This window comes from Pelecanus crispus, chromosome 1 (genome assembly GCF_030463565.1).
Source record: "Pelecanus crispus isolate bPelCri1 chromosome 1, bPelCri1.pri, whole genome shotgun sequence".
In the NCBI taxonomy this organism is placed as follows: Eukaryota; Metazoa; Chordata; class Aves; order Pelecaniformes; family Pelecanidae; genus Pelecanus; species Pelecanus crispus.
This window is the reverse complement of record NC_134643.1, coordinates 39,903,339-39,920,206: the sequence shown is the minus strand read 5'-3', so window position 1 is coordinate 39,920,206 and position 16,868 is coordinate 39,903,339. Positions and strand designations below refer to the sequence as shown.

General features: G+C 41.3%; 1 protein-coding gene across 5 annotated transcripts in view; it reads left to right on the top strand.

The window, feature by feature from the left end:
- Window positions 1-4,758: 4,758 nt before the first annotated feature.
- The window catches only part of GRIP1 (glutamate receptor interacting protein 1), a 235,898-nt gene continuing 223,788 nt past the window's right edge, over window positions 4,759-16,868 (top strand). For all 5 annotated transcript variants that reach the window (XM_075705821.1, XM_075705806.1, XM_075705814.1 and 2 more), the window contains exon 1: window positions 4,759-4,891. In XM_075705821.1, the coding sequence (XP_075561936.1) occupies window positions 4,759-4,891 (133 nt within the window). The remainder of the gene's footprint in view (window positions 4,892-16,868) is intronic.

The window sequence follows — 16,868 nt, the reverse complement described above, 5'->3', positions numbered from 1 at the left end:
TTTTTTCTAAGAGAGTAACCTGAAGCAGGTAGGTCTCTGTGGGTGCCGTTGTGTGCTCTCTTACATGGTTGCCTCCCAGTGGCATTCCTTCCCTCAGCAGAAGGCTTTTAGGGGCTGCCCAGAGAAGCAGAGGGAGAAACAGGAGGGTTCTTCCATCTAAAATAATTTTCTTTTCAACACTGAAACACAATGATGAACAGGATGCAAAATACCTGCTTGGAACTGTTAATATTTGGGGCCAGTTCCCTTCTGTATTTATGATACAACACGTTAGAGAGGCTTGCTTCAAACACAGGCTGTGGTTTCAAAGCATCATGTTTGCAAGCCCACTCAACTGGAAATCCTTGTTAAATATTTACTACCGTAGCGGCTTGTCCATGGATACCAAAATGTTTTTCCTACTGCTGTCCCCAAATCCTGGAAGAAGTGCTGTAGAAAATAGGTACGTCACCTGTGAAAGTTTATCTTGATAACATTATAGTTAATTTTGTGCAAGTAAAAAGTTGAATTCAGATATGAGAGACCTAATCTTTTCTATGGATAGAAAGGCAAGTTAAAGCTTAAATGCTTAAATATCTTCTAGAGAATTGTCCATGGCTGCAAGAGCATTTATGCCTCAGCTTAACTATTTGAAAAGGACAGTGTCTTAATGGTGTATTTGTTTTATTACTACCATGAAGTTTTTTCCAGTAAGTCACTGACCTGAGACAGATCCAGTTTGATGGAGCTTCATTGGTTATCAGAATGGAGAATGTAAATATTACCTAATTGGTGTCAGTTGGCAAAATTTGTGTTATGCAAGTCATGCTGGAGACAGCATGGCAATCCTTGCTTCTAAGGAAGCCACCTTGGAAAGCACTTGCTTTGATTGCAGTAGGTGTATTCACAGAGAAAGGATGAACCAAAGAGCTTAAAACATATTTACATTGTAACTTCTGTTGTGGTATTGTAACACCAGAAAATTTATTCCCCAAATTCTAGTTCAGAGAAAGCTTCAGAATATCAACCGACTCCTGAAAGGAGGTTGTAGTGAGGTGAGTGTTGGTCTCTTCTCCCACGTAGTTAGCGATAGGATGAGAGGAAATGGGCTCAAACTGTGCCAGGGAAGGTTTAGGTTGGATATTAGGAAAAATTTCTTCATGGAAAGGGTAGTCAAGCATTGGAACAGGCTGCCCAGAGAGTTGGTGGAGTCCCCATCCCTGGAAGTGTTCAAAAAACGGGTAGATGTGGCACTTGGGGACATGGTTTAGTCTAGTCTACCCTTGATTGGTTTAGTGTGGACTTGGTAGTGTAGGTTAATGGTTGGACTGGATGATCTTAAAGGTCTTTTCCAACCTAAACGATTCTATGATTCTGTGATTCTAATTTTATATCCTCTGGGCATAATTGTCCTATTCTCTTTGTCATTAAGGGATGAAACTCACTGTCATCTCTGATGTTTTAAGTTTTAAAAATTTGGAAGTCAATGTTTGTTTCTTTCTCTGCTCCTCCCATAAAATCAATATGCCTTTCTGGAACTGTGTTATGCATCTACTATGTTTCTGCTTTTTTATTCCTTTTCAAGCAGAAGGTTGCAATAGCTGTATTCATTTCCGTGAAGGAATGAGATGTTCACCACAAAAAGCTGCAGAAGGCTGAATCCTGAGCAATGGGGAAAGCAGTAGTTAGCTGTTTAGTTTTTTTTAACTACAGTAAACTGTGTTTGTGAAACTGAATTCTCTGCTTATACATTTGAAAGTAGGACTTTGATAAAATATTTACAGGTATGGCATGAGGACTAGCTAATGAATGTCTCCAGTGTTCTCAGCAAAGCAGTAGAGGTAATATATAATACATATGAAACATAAGTTTTGTTCAGAAATCTTCATAGTATAGTGAAATACTTAATACTTTGACTCCTATTAATATATAACACCATTGCCTTCAGTTAAGGTATTTCCTTCTCTTTAAATTGCCCTGAATAACAGAATATGTTAGGGTGGGGAAAATCCTATCAAAAGTCAGCTTGTTCTAGGTTTAAAAAAAAAAGCTGAAATTGTTTGTCTCTGCTGTTTGCATTCATGCAAAAGGAAACAGGTGTATTATTTACATCCTGGCAAGATTGTCAGCTTGTGTGTTAGAAACTGTGGGCAGCACCTGCTTCTGCACCTTCGGTGTGGGAGATGGAGCCTGTCTTTGTAGACAGTAGTAGTTGGTGGGATACAGTGAGGAGCAGCAGAGCTTGAACCTGCTGTGCTTATCCAAGGAGCGCTGGTGCCCCCCCTCAACCCCTTCATGCTTTACATACAAGATATGTGGCACTCATCACCTTGAGCACTGATCAATAATACCGTTTAGTGCATTTTTTCTGCTTTACTAAATTAGCCGTATATTTATGTGATGCACCTGGGCGATGCACTTCATGAGCACAGGGAAGAGAAGGGAAGGTCTGTTGCGCAAGGTAATGACATGCTTTCCAAAGCTCAAAATTCGCCCAAATTTAGATCGGTTCTCCCTAGAAAATGGTCAGGCAGTCGGTGTACTACATCTGGTGCTTACTGTACTAGCTGAGATCATTTGGTTGTGCCCTTGTCTGCTTATTTGCTGTGTTGGTCTTGTTATGGAAGGGACTGAAGCCTCCCTGGGGTGTGCTGAGGACCAGGAAGCTGCCTCTCCAGCAGCTTTCATGATACTAATGAAGTGTTTTTGCTGCTTGGTGGCAGAGCACAGAAAAGACACGTGAATTGAAACCTGCAGAACATAACAGTGATCCCTTCTTAAAGATCCATATAAAAAGTTTTATTGGCTTTTTTATTTTTGGTAATATGCCTGTAATATTCCTCTAAGGTCTTTACCCTTTGAAAGTTGAAAGCTGTGTGATAAAAACAGAGTTGTAATAAAACACAACCGCCTTATAGAAGTTACACTAAAAATAATTCTGGTAGCGCCCTCGGGGTGTTCATCAGTTAGCGACAGAGGCTGCATTTTCAACAGTGGAAAAGCAGGGGCTGGTAAGGTCAAGGAGGATGAGTCTGTATTCCTGTGGAGAGCTGGGTAGGTGCGTCCAGGGTTTTTGGAGCTTTTATAGATAAAATGGGTGCGGGTTTGTGACAATATTGTTTTAAAATACCTGGGAAGCCCAGAAGAGTTCCAGTGCCTGCTTTCAGCGTGTGTTTGTTTTAGGACCCTCAGATAGCAGGTCTAGCTGACCTCTACCAGTAACTCTTACATGTTTCAAAACTCGAAACTCCCAACTCGGTTCTGATCAATCTCTGCATACTTCTGTTGCAACAATAATCAATTGCAGTCCTGACTTTTGCTTTACTTCTTCTTTTACGCTTCTAAAAAAACTGCCCTGCTTCGCTCTTTGCAAAATAATGACTCACTGAAGTGTCTCTACCCCCAGAAACTAATCCCACCTCTGCCTGCTCTTCATTTTCCAGGTGATGATCCTGTAAAATTGATTTTACAGGAAGACTCTCTGACTCCCTCATGCTCATAGGTGCAAAATGGTATCTTCTGCGAGCTTGGGTGCAGGTGACCATGTTCAATTCAGCACGTGGTTTGACTGAGGTGACTGATTGATCCCCAGCTTGTGCCAGCAGACAGGAAAGGTCCCGCTGGACTGGAGATCTCACTTGGCTCACGGGAGCATGGTTACAAAAAAAACCCCGGTGGTGGATGTCAGTGTGATAGGATTTGAGCAGACACTGCTTTTATTCTTGTGCGGGAGGGAAACTTCCATCAGAAACATGGATGAAATTCCAGCCTTATCTTAGGGAATGCATGTGGGATTCAGGCACGCAGGAAGAGAAAAGAGCCAGCGCCTTTTCAGGCTTTTTGCTCCTGTCAGTCTGGGCAAAGGGTAGCCTGCCATACGTTAATTTTAAAGTTTTCAAAACTCTGCCTGGATTTTAAACGGGTATTGTCGTGGCATGCTCATGATGTCGCTTTCTTTGTTTGCCTATTGCCATCTAGCCTGACAAGCTCTATAGGAGACCTGTCTGTGGAGTGCCTTTTAATGTTTAGATCTAGCAGTGATTAGAATACACTAATGCCCAGTGGGTATATGTGTCATTTTTTAACAGCTGCCGAGCTTTCTCCCCGCTGCTCCAATTAACACATTCAGCACACACTTGCCGGTGAGTGGGCTGTGTGTATGGATTAAACCACTTTGCTATTTATTCATCCAGCATATGTGATGCCAGAAATGGATCGACGCATTTCCTCGTCTTACAGCAAATTAAATCAAATGGGCTCCTGAGCCTGTGCCCAGGTAAATATGAGGGCAGCCTTTAACTGGCAAATGAAAACCTGTTTTGCCTTGATATATGGTTCAGTCCATTGACTAACATCTATCCCCGCCTCTCAGCCCCTCTTTAAATGATGGAGACTCAGGACAGGGAGCTCTCAGTGCTGGGCTTCCCCTCACTGGCTGGCAGGTCTCTTCAACTTTGTCCTCCTCTGTCCATTGAAATCCCGACTTTCTCCTTTGCATCAATATTTTCCTCCTTTGTCTATTTTCATGTTGAAATATTCCAGTCAGTAGATTTGATAAAGTCCAACCCCACCCCCCCTGCCTTTTTTTTTTTTTTTAAAGGGAAAACAATATGCTTCCTAGTCACCGCTGAGATAAGGGAGGGGTTTTTTAATGGTACTAGAGCGGCTGGTTGGAGGCTGCAGCTTTGCTCCAGTGCTTTGCAGTTGATTCATGCTGGGACAGCTCTTTGTGAAGGAGAGGGCAAAGGGGGCTGCTGGCTGGTGCTGCTGAGGGAGGAGATGGAGCGCTTCTTGGGCTTCGTCAAGCAGATAAGAAGATCAAGAAGAAGAAAAGGCAAAAAGTACCGGCCAGAGGAGGATTACCACGAGGGCTATGAGGATGTCTACTATTATGCCTCAGAGCATTTTCGAAGTAAGTATTTTGCATAACCTCATTTTCCTTTGACTGTGATAAATGCTATGCTTTTAAGATTTTTTAAGCCCTGGACCCCCAAAATGCAAACAATATTCCTTGCTTGCTAGAACCTGAGCTTCACACAGGTATTAAAACGTCGGTTCCTGTTAGGGCTTTATCTGGCTGTGACTGCTGATGAACAATACAAAGCAGCTGAAGTGGCACAGCCGCTCTCAAAGTAAGCGGGGTCTGTCTGCAGACCCGGGTAGGATTTCAGGTACAATTAATTGAGTCTGACTGCTGGAAATCTTTTGTTAACACTTTGTGTGTTGAGAAGCAATAGGGTGGCGGTAGCCCTTGTATAATGTATACATATAATGTATAATGTCTTTGGAAAGCCGCACGGTGGATGCTTTTAAAGTGCTATAAAGGCTTTTTTTTTTTTTTTTAATTACTTACTTGTAAGTTGGAGTTTATGATTAATGTTTGTTGCTGAGGAAGAGTCAGTCCTCTGAGCCTCCGCTGTGCCCTGGTCTTTTCAGTAGCGAGTAACTCAAGTGGGCTGCTTCCTCGCTGCAGGTCCAGGACCACTCGTGAGGAATTAAGTGGTGGGTTTTGTTTGCTTGCGCTCATGTGACAGCGGCAGCTCTCCCGAAACCAAAATAAACCGCCTGCTTGGAAGTCCCTGTGCAAACTGTGCGCTGTTCCCTGCAGCTCCTTAGGGTTTGTCCCCTGTACCTGTCGGGCTTCGGAGCTGCAGGTCTGCCTTGGGCATCTCCCGGAGGAGGGGATGTGCCCAGAGGCGCCTGTGGGGACGGTGGCAGGGAAGCCATGCTCAGCCCCTGCCCCGGGTATTGTGCAGTGCTGTCAGGGCGAGGTGTTGGCAGTAGAGCCAGTCATACACAGAAATTACCTTTTTAAAAGGTTTCTGCTGCTCTGACCAGTGGTTTGGGAGCTTTGTAGGGAAGCTGTGCCTTTTGTTGAGCAGCTGAAGTTTGATGGACTTTTGTTGCTGTTCTGTACTGTGTGAGTAGCTGTCGGTATCTTTTTGCATCATTTGGCTTCATTTCCATTTTGCTGAAATAAATTCGAAGAATCTTACGTTTGTTTTAAGACAAAGTGATGAATGTGATTGCACTTTACAGCGCCAGAGTACTGCTATCCTGCAGAAAATTAGGAGGCAAGAGGTTTTTCCCCTTGGTTTTCTCTCAGTGCACCATGCTTGCCTATCTCCAAAAGTAAACTAATGTAGAGTGTTTGGTTGTTTACTGGTTTCTCCTTAATACGATCTTGATCTCTTTCCAGTTTAAAGAAAATCTACTACGCTGATAATCTCAGAGTTCATCTATGTTGTTAAGACTGAGTTTTTATAAGAAAAGACCTATTTTGGGGGACAATGCAGTTGTAACAGGTAACATATTAGCATAAAATCTTCTACACAAGAACTAAAAATTTTAAATCTACTTAGCACTGAAAAATGTGAAAACGATACATGTTAGTGAAAGCACGTAACTTTTTCTCGCTTTAAGATGGAAATCAAAGGAACGTGTCAAAGCATTATGTCAAAATATTTCCCTAGCTGATTGTTGTTGTTGAAGGTTTTTTAAATAAGAAAGCAAAACCCCTCCAAAAACTGTCACATGTAATAAGGATTTCTTGAATGCTGATTAATAAATTATTAACTCTTGACTTAATGTAAGGCACTAAGATTGAGCCAAATATCTAATAGGTTTTTCCTTTTATTCTACTTAGAAAATAAAAGGATAGTGCACACTTCAGCCTGTGGAGGTCATAAGTATTTCAGACTGGATGAATGTGTGTCAGATTTTGAAGTGGTGTTTACAACAGTGATCATAATACTCAGATTGAATGGTCAAAACAGTGCACAGTCCTATGGAGTCGCATGTGCAAGGAGTTTGTAACTAGCTGCAGTTACTTAAACCAAAGATGTCATGGGAGATTTGAGCCATGGAGTCTTTATAGATACAGCACGTCAAACACAATTGTTCCTCAAGTGCTTCTTTTGTCTGGTCTTTCCATGTGCTATATGTGTCACATTTTGGTTGGATAGGTGTGGTAGCTACTTAAAGCAATGTGAAATGTGAAAAGATGCTGGTGGTGCTACTATAAATGCTTTCTTGAAATTTAATTTCATGTAATGGGGACAATGAAATGTTTCATTTAATTTAATTATGGCCTGGTGTTACGCTGTTAACAGTGCAAATTTAGAGTATCTGCATTCGTATGCTTAGAAGAATGCGTGCTTGAGAATAAGATCGTGTTTATTGGTATGATTTTCAGAGTATCAGAGCTAATGAAATCAAAGACCTGTTGTTCACTCAGCTGAACAGAGTTGGAGCTTTTTTTAGATCTAGTACCCTCTCCCTGCATTGTTATCCGTCCCTTCTCCGCTGTTGTTTATGAGTTATATATCTAATTAGTCAGTGCATTTGAAGATTGTCTGAGCCAATCACTGTATGAGCTTGTTACTCGCTCTTCCCCCCGTTCGTAGTATTGCTTAGAGTGTTGTATGGAGGCAGAATTAATGGAAAAATGAAGAAACTACATTAGAACAACTAAAGGATCAAACAGAAAGAAAACAAAGTTAAAAATAGAATAGGCCTCTGGGAATCACAGGAAAAAGGTGACTTTAGTTTGTCCTCAGCCCAGCTGTGCCTGGATATTGGGATATTGTAGCTCCTGCTGTTAGGTATACTTTCTTTAGTCCTCTGAAGCTTTGTCATGGAAGACCACATGAGCTGTGATACTGGGACACAGCTGGATGAAAGGAGGGTGCAATAGTGCCTAAAGCTCCCTGAGTAAAAAAGAGACCCCAGCTTTTGAGTCAGACATCTTTTTGCTTGAACATTTCATCCATTTGGGTTCAGTTGAATGGATATCCTTCCTTGACATGCAACATCAGCTCTCTTATCTTTCTGGAGCATCTCTTTCTGTGCTACATAACGCTAGAATAACTAAAATGATAGTTTTGGTACGCAAACACGTGTTGACATTAGTAATGCAGGCGTCATACTCACTTTGGTGAAACTTTGCAGTGTGAACATAATGGGTGATGAAATTGCCAGCCAACCTACTCAGACAAGTTGGTGCTTACTGCATAAAACGCTTTAAAAAGCGTTATATTTATCTTGCACAGTGTTACAGCACTACCACTGAACCTGTTCCTTTTAGTGAGGCTTTGCGTGAAAAAGGCCCGTGTTATATTATTACCAAGACTGATAGAGAATGTCAGGAATGCTGTGTAGCAGAGCTGCCTGGAATGCTCCAAAAATGACATACGTGCTTTTGCTGAAATGAGGGTGTTTTGCCAAGAGCTTTGAGTTTCAGCCTAGTCTTGAGCAGGAAGGTGTTTCTGGGACCCAGCCTGATTTGGTCACCTCTGGCAAAAACAAACACCAACCCCCTCCTTCCCCCACCCCAATCTGATTTCAGCGCTCAGTTTTCTATTTTGCAAAGCACTTGGAGGGGTTTGGGTTTGTTCCAACTGATTTTGGAACCTTGCAGGTTGTATGAAATGTGGTTGTCATGATCTGCCCATGCAGGTCCAGAGGGCATTGCTGTGAATATTCACTGTTAAATTTTGTCTTATTTATGCTACTTCTGGTTTCTGTTATCCATCTCTTCCTGAAAGAGACTCTGTTTGCATTGGTGGTAATTCTTATGTTGTTCCTCCCAATGTGATGTCAGCAGCATAGTCTGTTGGCATAAAGGTTTTATTTTCTGTGTTGATTCAATGAAAGTATTAAAGAACGACCCAAAAAAACAATTTTTAAAGACTTCTACTAGTAAACTCCCACTAACCCAAAAGGTCCCATTTTTTTAGTCCTGACCTTAAAATGTTCCATTTAGTCACTCGGAGTCCCATGAAGAATTTTCTTCTATCCTTTGTCAAGGCCTAGTATATGTTGTTTGACAAGAGCATTGGTATTTTAGACAAAGTAGTCTGCCATAGTGTATCTGCTGTAAAGTCATGTATCATTTTACTCTGTGATGCCCTGTATTAATTCTTCCACAGTTCTTGTGTGAGAATCGTCTGGTTCCTTAGTTTTAGGACAATCAGGCTCTTTGAATTTGCCTCCAAAATGCATGTGATGATCTTTCCTGTCTTTCCATTAATTGTCCCATCTCTCTCCCTGTGTCATCTTTGGAATGTGAAGGTAAGGTATTTGACTCCTAGCCTAGCAAATAAGGCAAAAAGGAAAACCTGAAAGTTTTCTATAACTCCAAGTTGAAGATGTCCTCTTTGTTGACTGAAATCTGGGAATAATCAGTTAAAATGAATATTGGATATATGATGCACTATTTGGGATGTCAGCAGAAAAACTCTGCTTGGGCGTTATTCTCCAAGATGACTCAATGTTATTGTGCAGAAACTCCCTCAGCTGCCAAAATCTTACTAACAAATGTCTTTGCATTTCATAACCTGGGTGACTTTAAAGCTCTATTAAATATTGATAGAAGAGACTTGCTATTGAAATAGCACTAAGACAAAACAGTGAGGGAAGTGATATGCCTGTGGCTTCTTAATGCTATGGTCAGTAGCAGCATTGTTCTTGTCAAGATTTTCTCCATTTCATAAATTGGTATGAAGAGTTCTTGTTTGCAGCAGTCTCATAGATCGGATTGGGGTTGTAAAAGAGTTAGTGGTCTTATGAGTAATGTGATGACAAGGGCATTGAATATCTCTAGCTCAGGTTGCAGAGATGTTAATTGATCTTAAGGGTGAGGAATGCAGGACAACCGCTTTTCATTTTACAGAGTGCGTGTTGCTAGTCTGCAGTTTAATTGGATGTGTGGGTGTGCAGGGGGGGTGTGTGTGTTTCTCCTCCCATCCCAGATCTTGTCACATCAGGACAGTAAAATCTCAGTTTTCATTGAAACTAAAGGTAATACGTTTGTTGCAAGCTACGAGAAAAAAGGCTTGGTAGCCTAAGCAGAGAATATGGCAGGCCTTGAAAACACAATAAAAATAATTTTTTTTTTTTTAAATAACTAAAATTTAGTAAAGCTTCTTATTTCCTTCTCCTTAATGACTGTTTCATCATTGTTGGACCCTGGAGATTTTCATTAATGTATTATAGTTCTTCAGTATTTCTGTCTGTTTTCCATAAGTCACTTTTTTCCTGAGGTCTGGATAACCCCAACACCAGGAGTTCAGCAGGAACAGGGTGCAGTGCCCATGTCCAGAGAGATTCTGTCATCGCAGGGTCACCATCCAGTTGTCAGTTTGCAAGCCAGGCATGGTGGTAAATAGAACACTTGTATTTGAGCTTTACTGCTGGGACAGACAGTATCGACTTTCCCATTCAGAGATTTGTGAATGAAACAAAAGTGGTAGCACATGACTGTTGTGGTTTCAGGCACTCCTTAGATCAAGGTGTTGTACCCTCATGCTGTTTCTGTTGCTTTTTCATCTTCATGTGTGTTAGATTCTGGGTTTTTTTAAACAGTTGGCCATTGCATTAAATGCAGTTTTGTATTTCATGACAACCATCCTCTTGTAAAGGGTCGCTTGACTTCTGATGAACTGTGCGTGTGTTTTGGAGGTGACCCTGTTAATCTACCATCTTGTTTGTCATGGTCATTAGTGAATGTATCCTTTCTAGAAGAACCCAGGAGGTAGAGAAGAATTACATATTATTCTCGTTTTATACATAGCAAGCCAGTAGGAATGGGTTATAAAAAGGAGAATGTTAGCAGCTCTGAAGCATCCCATGAAATTATTTAGGTCTTCCAAGCCTGTAAGAAATATGCATGTATTAAAATCTTATTTTACTCCTTTCCTGTTTTGTATTAGTTAAAGCACGTAAGCCTTGGGATGGAGCTTGTGTTTGTAGATGCTTAGGCTGTTTGAATAGTGGCTTTAGCTGCATTATGTTGTTCATATAAATTCACAGATAATTAAATTGGTGGTGTTACATGTGCACTAGCGTGATAACCAGTCGCAGGGTCTGTCAGTGAGGCACCTGAGGCTGTGGGGTTCCCCGCAGGACTGGAATGAGTTTCTTCTAGCCAGGCGGGTGTGTGCCCGTTTTGGTGAAACATTTTTGTTATCCATGATACGCACCACAGAAATGTTACATCTTTTTTTCCTAAAGCAGTGGTACAACAGCCAATTTACATTTGTTAGCAATAGGATTACTTTTTTAAATGACCCTTTGTGGCTCTTCTACAAGTGGCCCTTAGGCTCCTGGGGCAGTGCAGAACATGGATGGTAAAACATTGCTTTAGAGTTACTTGAGGGAAACCAGCTTATTTATTTTAAGTCACTGAAACAATGAGACCTGAGTTATCTAATTCTTTGCATGAGGCGTAAACACTTGTCCCTGCTAGCAATTACGAGTGCACAATTTCTGTGCTACTTCTCTTTCATTTACTTTCCAGTCCTATTCTTTACTGATTTATTAAAGAACTTGATTGTCCCTGCTCAAGAAAATGTATTCATTACAGGTCTTCCTCCTCTTATAGTGGCTGCTGGTATGAGGTTGTACCTCCAGTGTTTTTGAGAATTGGGTACCCTTTATATTTTAGTATATCTAGAATATATGATATGCAGGTTCAAATAATGAAATTTAGAGAGACCTGGACTTCCTACTTCCTGAAATGGTGTGTAAGTTCATGTTGTTAATCATGACTTCATCAATTTACGTCAGGAACATGTAGCGATGTGATTATTGTTCCCCCTTGGATATTGTGAAGTGATGAAACATCAGGTTTTATGAACTAAGATTAGAGAGAGAGGTAAAAGCAACTACTGAGGTGTCAGTTTTAATATTGGCCTTCATTTCCAATGGAAAACTTAAAGCGATTAGTGGAACAAAAAAGGAAACAACAATATAAGCCCCTTGCTGATGAGATTATAAACATTTATTGAATGATTGCTGTGGTTTTCAGTAGGGCACACCAGCAGCTATAATTAATCAGCAGCATGAATATAAACACCTGTTTACTGTAGATAGTATTTGTATAAAGCAAATCTGGTAGTCCTCATTGTATGTGCAGAAATTACTAGGCAACTTCGTTTAATGTTTTTCAGCAGAAAAGAGCAGGAGTAGTGCTGTGGCTGTGTGCTGGAGTCTGTGATGATCAGACTGCTGATGACCTGGGCACCTGAACACTACTGATTTTTCTTCCCCCCACCCCCTGCCCGAGTATTTTCTAGTTTCCCTCTGAAACCCAGGAAGTTATACAGAAATCGGTGTGCAAGACTACTGCAGTTCTGAGGACACGTACTCCAAACTTAAAAGGCAGTAGAACTAAGGGTGCCTATAGAACCTTAATTTGGCCTCTCTTCAATGAGTGCTTAATGAAGGACTACCTGCTCATTTTTGCTGTGGCGCTTGCGATGGATTCAGTGCGTGGAGGAGGCTGCGCCGAGCCCTGGTGCAGCGTTGTACCTGCCTTCCCACCACCCTTCCCATCAGGGCTCGTCCCTTGTTTCCCTGACGCGAGAGCTTGAATTTGCAGATGTCTGGCACAAGTTGCTGTAGCTTGCCAAGAGAAGTACGGTTTGTATATATAAAAAATTATATAAGCCTAGCTACTCTGAAAATTCAACTGTAAGGCATCTCAGGCTGCAACCTTTAAATTGTTGCATACCTTTGATGATAATCTCTCTGTGCTCTAGTTCTCCACCTGTGAAATGAGGTTAATGGTACCTCTCCTTCACTGGTATGCCATGAAAGTAAATTAGTGTTTGCTAAGCTCTCAAATGCTATAGCGGTGAGCAGCATAGAAGAGCTCAGGAAGAAATTAATGTCTGGCCAGAGAGAAGGGTTTGAATAGTGTGTGGGAACTAAGGCATGGAATTACACTTTGAGCAATGAGGGGAAAACAAGGTCTTGAATAAATTTTTGGGTAGTTAAAATCATTTATTCTGGGTGTTAAATAAGACAAGGTCTCGTGAACAAGTAGGACATCAGGTAATTAAAGATTGTGTTGTAATGCATATGCAAAAGGAGGCCAAATAAAGGCTTGCCAGGAATTCTTAAATCTTGCAGCTTGCAGTTTGCTTTTTTTTGCAGTTTGTATGTTTGTGCATGTAGTAGAGGATATGGAGCAGCAGTTCCTTGGGTTTTAGCACGCAGTGGAAATTTTACAATGGCAGGTTATGGGCGTAATACTCGCTATAAATGAACCAAAATCTCCTTGGTGTTAAGATGGCAGAAGTAAATTTTGGTGAGTGGCCATAGGATCTGATCACACACGTAGCATTTCAGTGCATTTTTTTAGTACAGTCGCTGTGCTGACACTGGGAGCACCACGGGCAGCTGTGGGAGAGGAGGAGGGAGGAATTGGGCTTCTTCTTCTGCTGTCCCTGGGCGCTTTGAACAGATGATGAGAGATATTCGAGGAGAACTGTCCTTGGAAAGGTGGCCAAGGGAAAAGCTGAACTAAACAGGATGGGCAGGGTGCTAGAGGAGGTGAGATCCCACCACCCCGCAGGATCTGCAGGCTCTGGAGGACCTTACTGCTCTCCTCCTCCAGCCCCACACAGGGAAAGCAAGGAACAAACCCTTCATATTTGCCCAGCCTGGTCTGTACTTGCTAAACCTAATATAAAACCTGGAGCCCCTATGTAAGGCATGCGGACACTTCTTCTGCATAAAGCTGCCACTGGAGATAGGCCATCAGAGATTGTTTTCCAGGTGTCAAAATTAGGCTTGTTGGTGTAGCCCTGGTGCTGGTAAGACCTGTGTGTACATGCTTGGGTGTGGAGTTGAGGATGATAAAGAAGATGGAAGGGAAGATATTTATGGGACAGTAAGAAATTTCTTTGGAGATACTCAAAACTTAACTGGACAAGGCTGCAAGCACCCTGATCTACCTATTTAAGTTAGATCTGAGATCAAAGCCCGCTGTGCTCCGAGCAGGGGACTCGGGCCAGAGAGCCCTTCCAGCCTCAGTTATTGTGGGATTTTATGGAAGGGAACTTTGGTTGGAGGAGAAAGGAGGACAGTGGAAGGCCAAAAGGAGAAGAGATATTAAAGACACCTCTGGGGGAAATACTGTTTGAACAGAACTATGAAAAAGAAAGTGAAACCAAAAGTACACAGATACCATGTGAAGTATTAACTCAGTAAATTATGTTTTCAAATTTATTTGCAAATGCTTCCTTTGAGTATGTTTAACAAGCTCTATGGCTGCTCACATCTATGTTGTTTTGATAACACTGTCCCTCTCCCAGAGGGGGAAACTCCTTGCTCAACAATACACCTTGTTGCTATTCTGTCAGCTGGTAGCATCTCTATTAAAAAAAAAAAAAAAAAAAAAAAAAAATTCCTAATCTGTTACAAGTAAGTGCAGTAAAAAATCAATAATATACAAATACATACTTTAAATACAGAGTGATATTAGCTTTTTGCCCTCACTTTCTGCAGGTTAGAGTAGGAAACAATTTAAAGCCCTGATGACTTGCTACCTGCTCCCCATTTGTAGGAGCCCAGTTGAAGCTGTGTGGTCAACAGGGCCCTCTGAGATGAGTCACGGCAGGAGCTGCGGGCTGTGGTGCCAGCTGTATTAGCGCTGAATGCTCAGAAATGAGAAGGGATGTTTGCCACGCTGTCTGATAGGGATGTTGCATCTGACAGCCTATTTTAGGGGAAACGAGAAGATGCCTGTGAAGGAAAGTTGGGAGAGAGCCTGGATCTCTGACAGAGTGCTGCCAGCAGCAGTGCTCAGGTCAGTTGGCAGTAAATCTAAATATGTCTGGTGGCATTTACAATTTGGAAAGCAGAAACATGGGTTTTCCATCAGGTGGTGGTAGAATTTCACGTGGCTTGTCATGAAAATGCTACATCCCCTTTCATTGCTAAAAGGAGACGGGAGTGACTTCTGAAACGGAGACACGAAAGATGTTCAGGCTTGGGGTTATAACTGCCCATCAATAATTAAAAGAAGTGGAGTGCAGCAAGACAGTGGATCCGCTGGCCTCTCTGCAATCCCTATGAATTTAGTGATGCTTTAGTAGTCTCTGAAATGCTCCTTCTATAACTTGACCCATATTTCACCTGGGCTTCCCAGAAGATTTCCGGAGGAGTTATGCAGGCATCCCCAGCACTTCTAAATCTGTTGCCGTTCATTTGTGCCATATCCTGCCTGGAAAAAAGAAAGAAACCTTCTCAAGCTTAGGGCATCAATGATTTGCTTACGTTTTTCTTGGTGTACTCTGAATAGAATTACAAAAATACAAGTATATTTAGACACGTAGTGGGTTTGATAACATTCCTCTGGTCTCCCAGTTGTCGTGTGTATCTTTGCTGGCTCATTCCGGCAGGGAATACCCAGCTCTGCCCTGCAAGCAGTGGAGGAGAGCAGGGAGGGAGAGGTTTGTCTGCTGGAAAGAGCATGGCCATCCCTTTAAAATACTGCCGCTCCTCAGCATGTCACAAGGGATGGAGAAAGCACTGAATGTTATCATTTTGTAACCAGTACTTGCTTTGCATGCTGCAATTCAGCGTTTGTGGTTTGTTCTTGGATGGGTAGAAAACAGTGCTCCTTTCTAGTTTCTTTTCTTCTGTTTTTTTCACTACGTCTCTGAACTTGGGCTCTTACAACGAATCTGAACGGCTGTGGATTTTGTAGGGCAGGTTGTGTCATGCAAATTGTTTCCAGAGACTGAGCAAAACTGTCAAAGGCTGTTCTAGTTACAGCCTGGAGTTGGTGGGCCTTTGTGCTGTACAGATAATTGGGCTTTTTACAGCCACATGTCTGTTCACAGTAGGTTGTTTTCTTCCTCATAGATAATGCCAGAAGTTTATTAGCTGTTTGTTGCTTTAAGTCTCTTACAAAAATGTAGTGCTGGTGGCATAATTATTCAGGTTACCTCAATGTGAGTAGAGAAGGCAGCCAAGGTAAAACATTGCTCCATTGTATGAAAATAGCTTTAATATATGGAAAATGCTCAAACCCTCGATCGTTCTCACGATATTTCATTAAGACAAGTTTTAAAATTCTGTGAAAGTAATTGCTTGGAGCAAATTCTTACATAGCTTCAATATGTTAGTATTTTATGCGCTGGTAAACTGTCAGTGGATTTGCAGGTAAGGAAAATGTAGTTTTGGTCAGTGATCTCTTATTTTGCGATAACATGTCTTTCAAGTCGTGATGACTTGGTAAGTATGTCTTACATGATTCATTAATGGATGATAAGTAGCAGCAGCTTTATGGCCTTAGATATATGTAAACTACCACAAACTGATATGGGGACATGTACAAATAAAGAGAAAAATTTAATTTGATTTGGAGTAACCTACAGAAGGTAATTAACAAACACTCATGATCACTTTGCTCATTTTAACTGCTTCTCTAAACAGTTAAAATTGTCCCTATAATTACACGTCATATTTTCTTGGTAGCAATTTATATTTTCTAAATGCACAGCTAAATTAAACTTAAAGAATCTGAGAAACCAGCAATATTTAAAAATCTGTAACAGTTTAATAGGTGAATTGTCCTGAATTTTTCTTTTGATTACAGTAGTGATTGGAAATGATGAGTGTTTCCCAGAAGATCACTGGATGGTTTGTCTGCCTGTAGGCCCCTAATTTCAGCTTGTGGAATCTGGAAAAATTGTCCAGTTTTTAAGTCCAGCCTAATATAGTAACAAGGACCACAGCATGGAGGGAGAGGTTAGGAGGTGATATCTAAATGAGAGGACACACATTTTGGTATTTTGATATTACATTCAGCCCGCTGTGTACTGTGGCTTTTGTTTTTTTATCCTGCCCCCACCATGTATGTAGTTCTTTAATTCTTCAACTGGGCCATGCGCAGTTCAGTGACTCTGTTTTATGGTTTGTTTGTTTTCCCAAAGCAGAAATTTCATGAATTATCTGAATTACAAGTCTGGAACCCCTTTCTCTTCACATATCCTGAAGTCCTTTAAAGTACTTGAAAAATACATTTATGGTATGCAGTACACCCTGAATTTGCAATCTAAGGAAGATTTTTTTCTTGCAGTTTTGTCATAAAA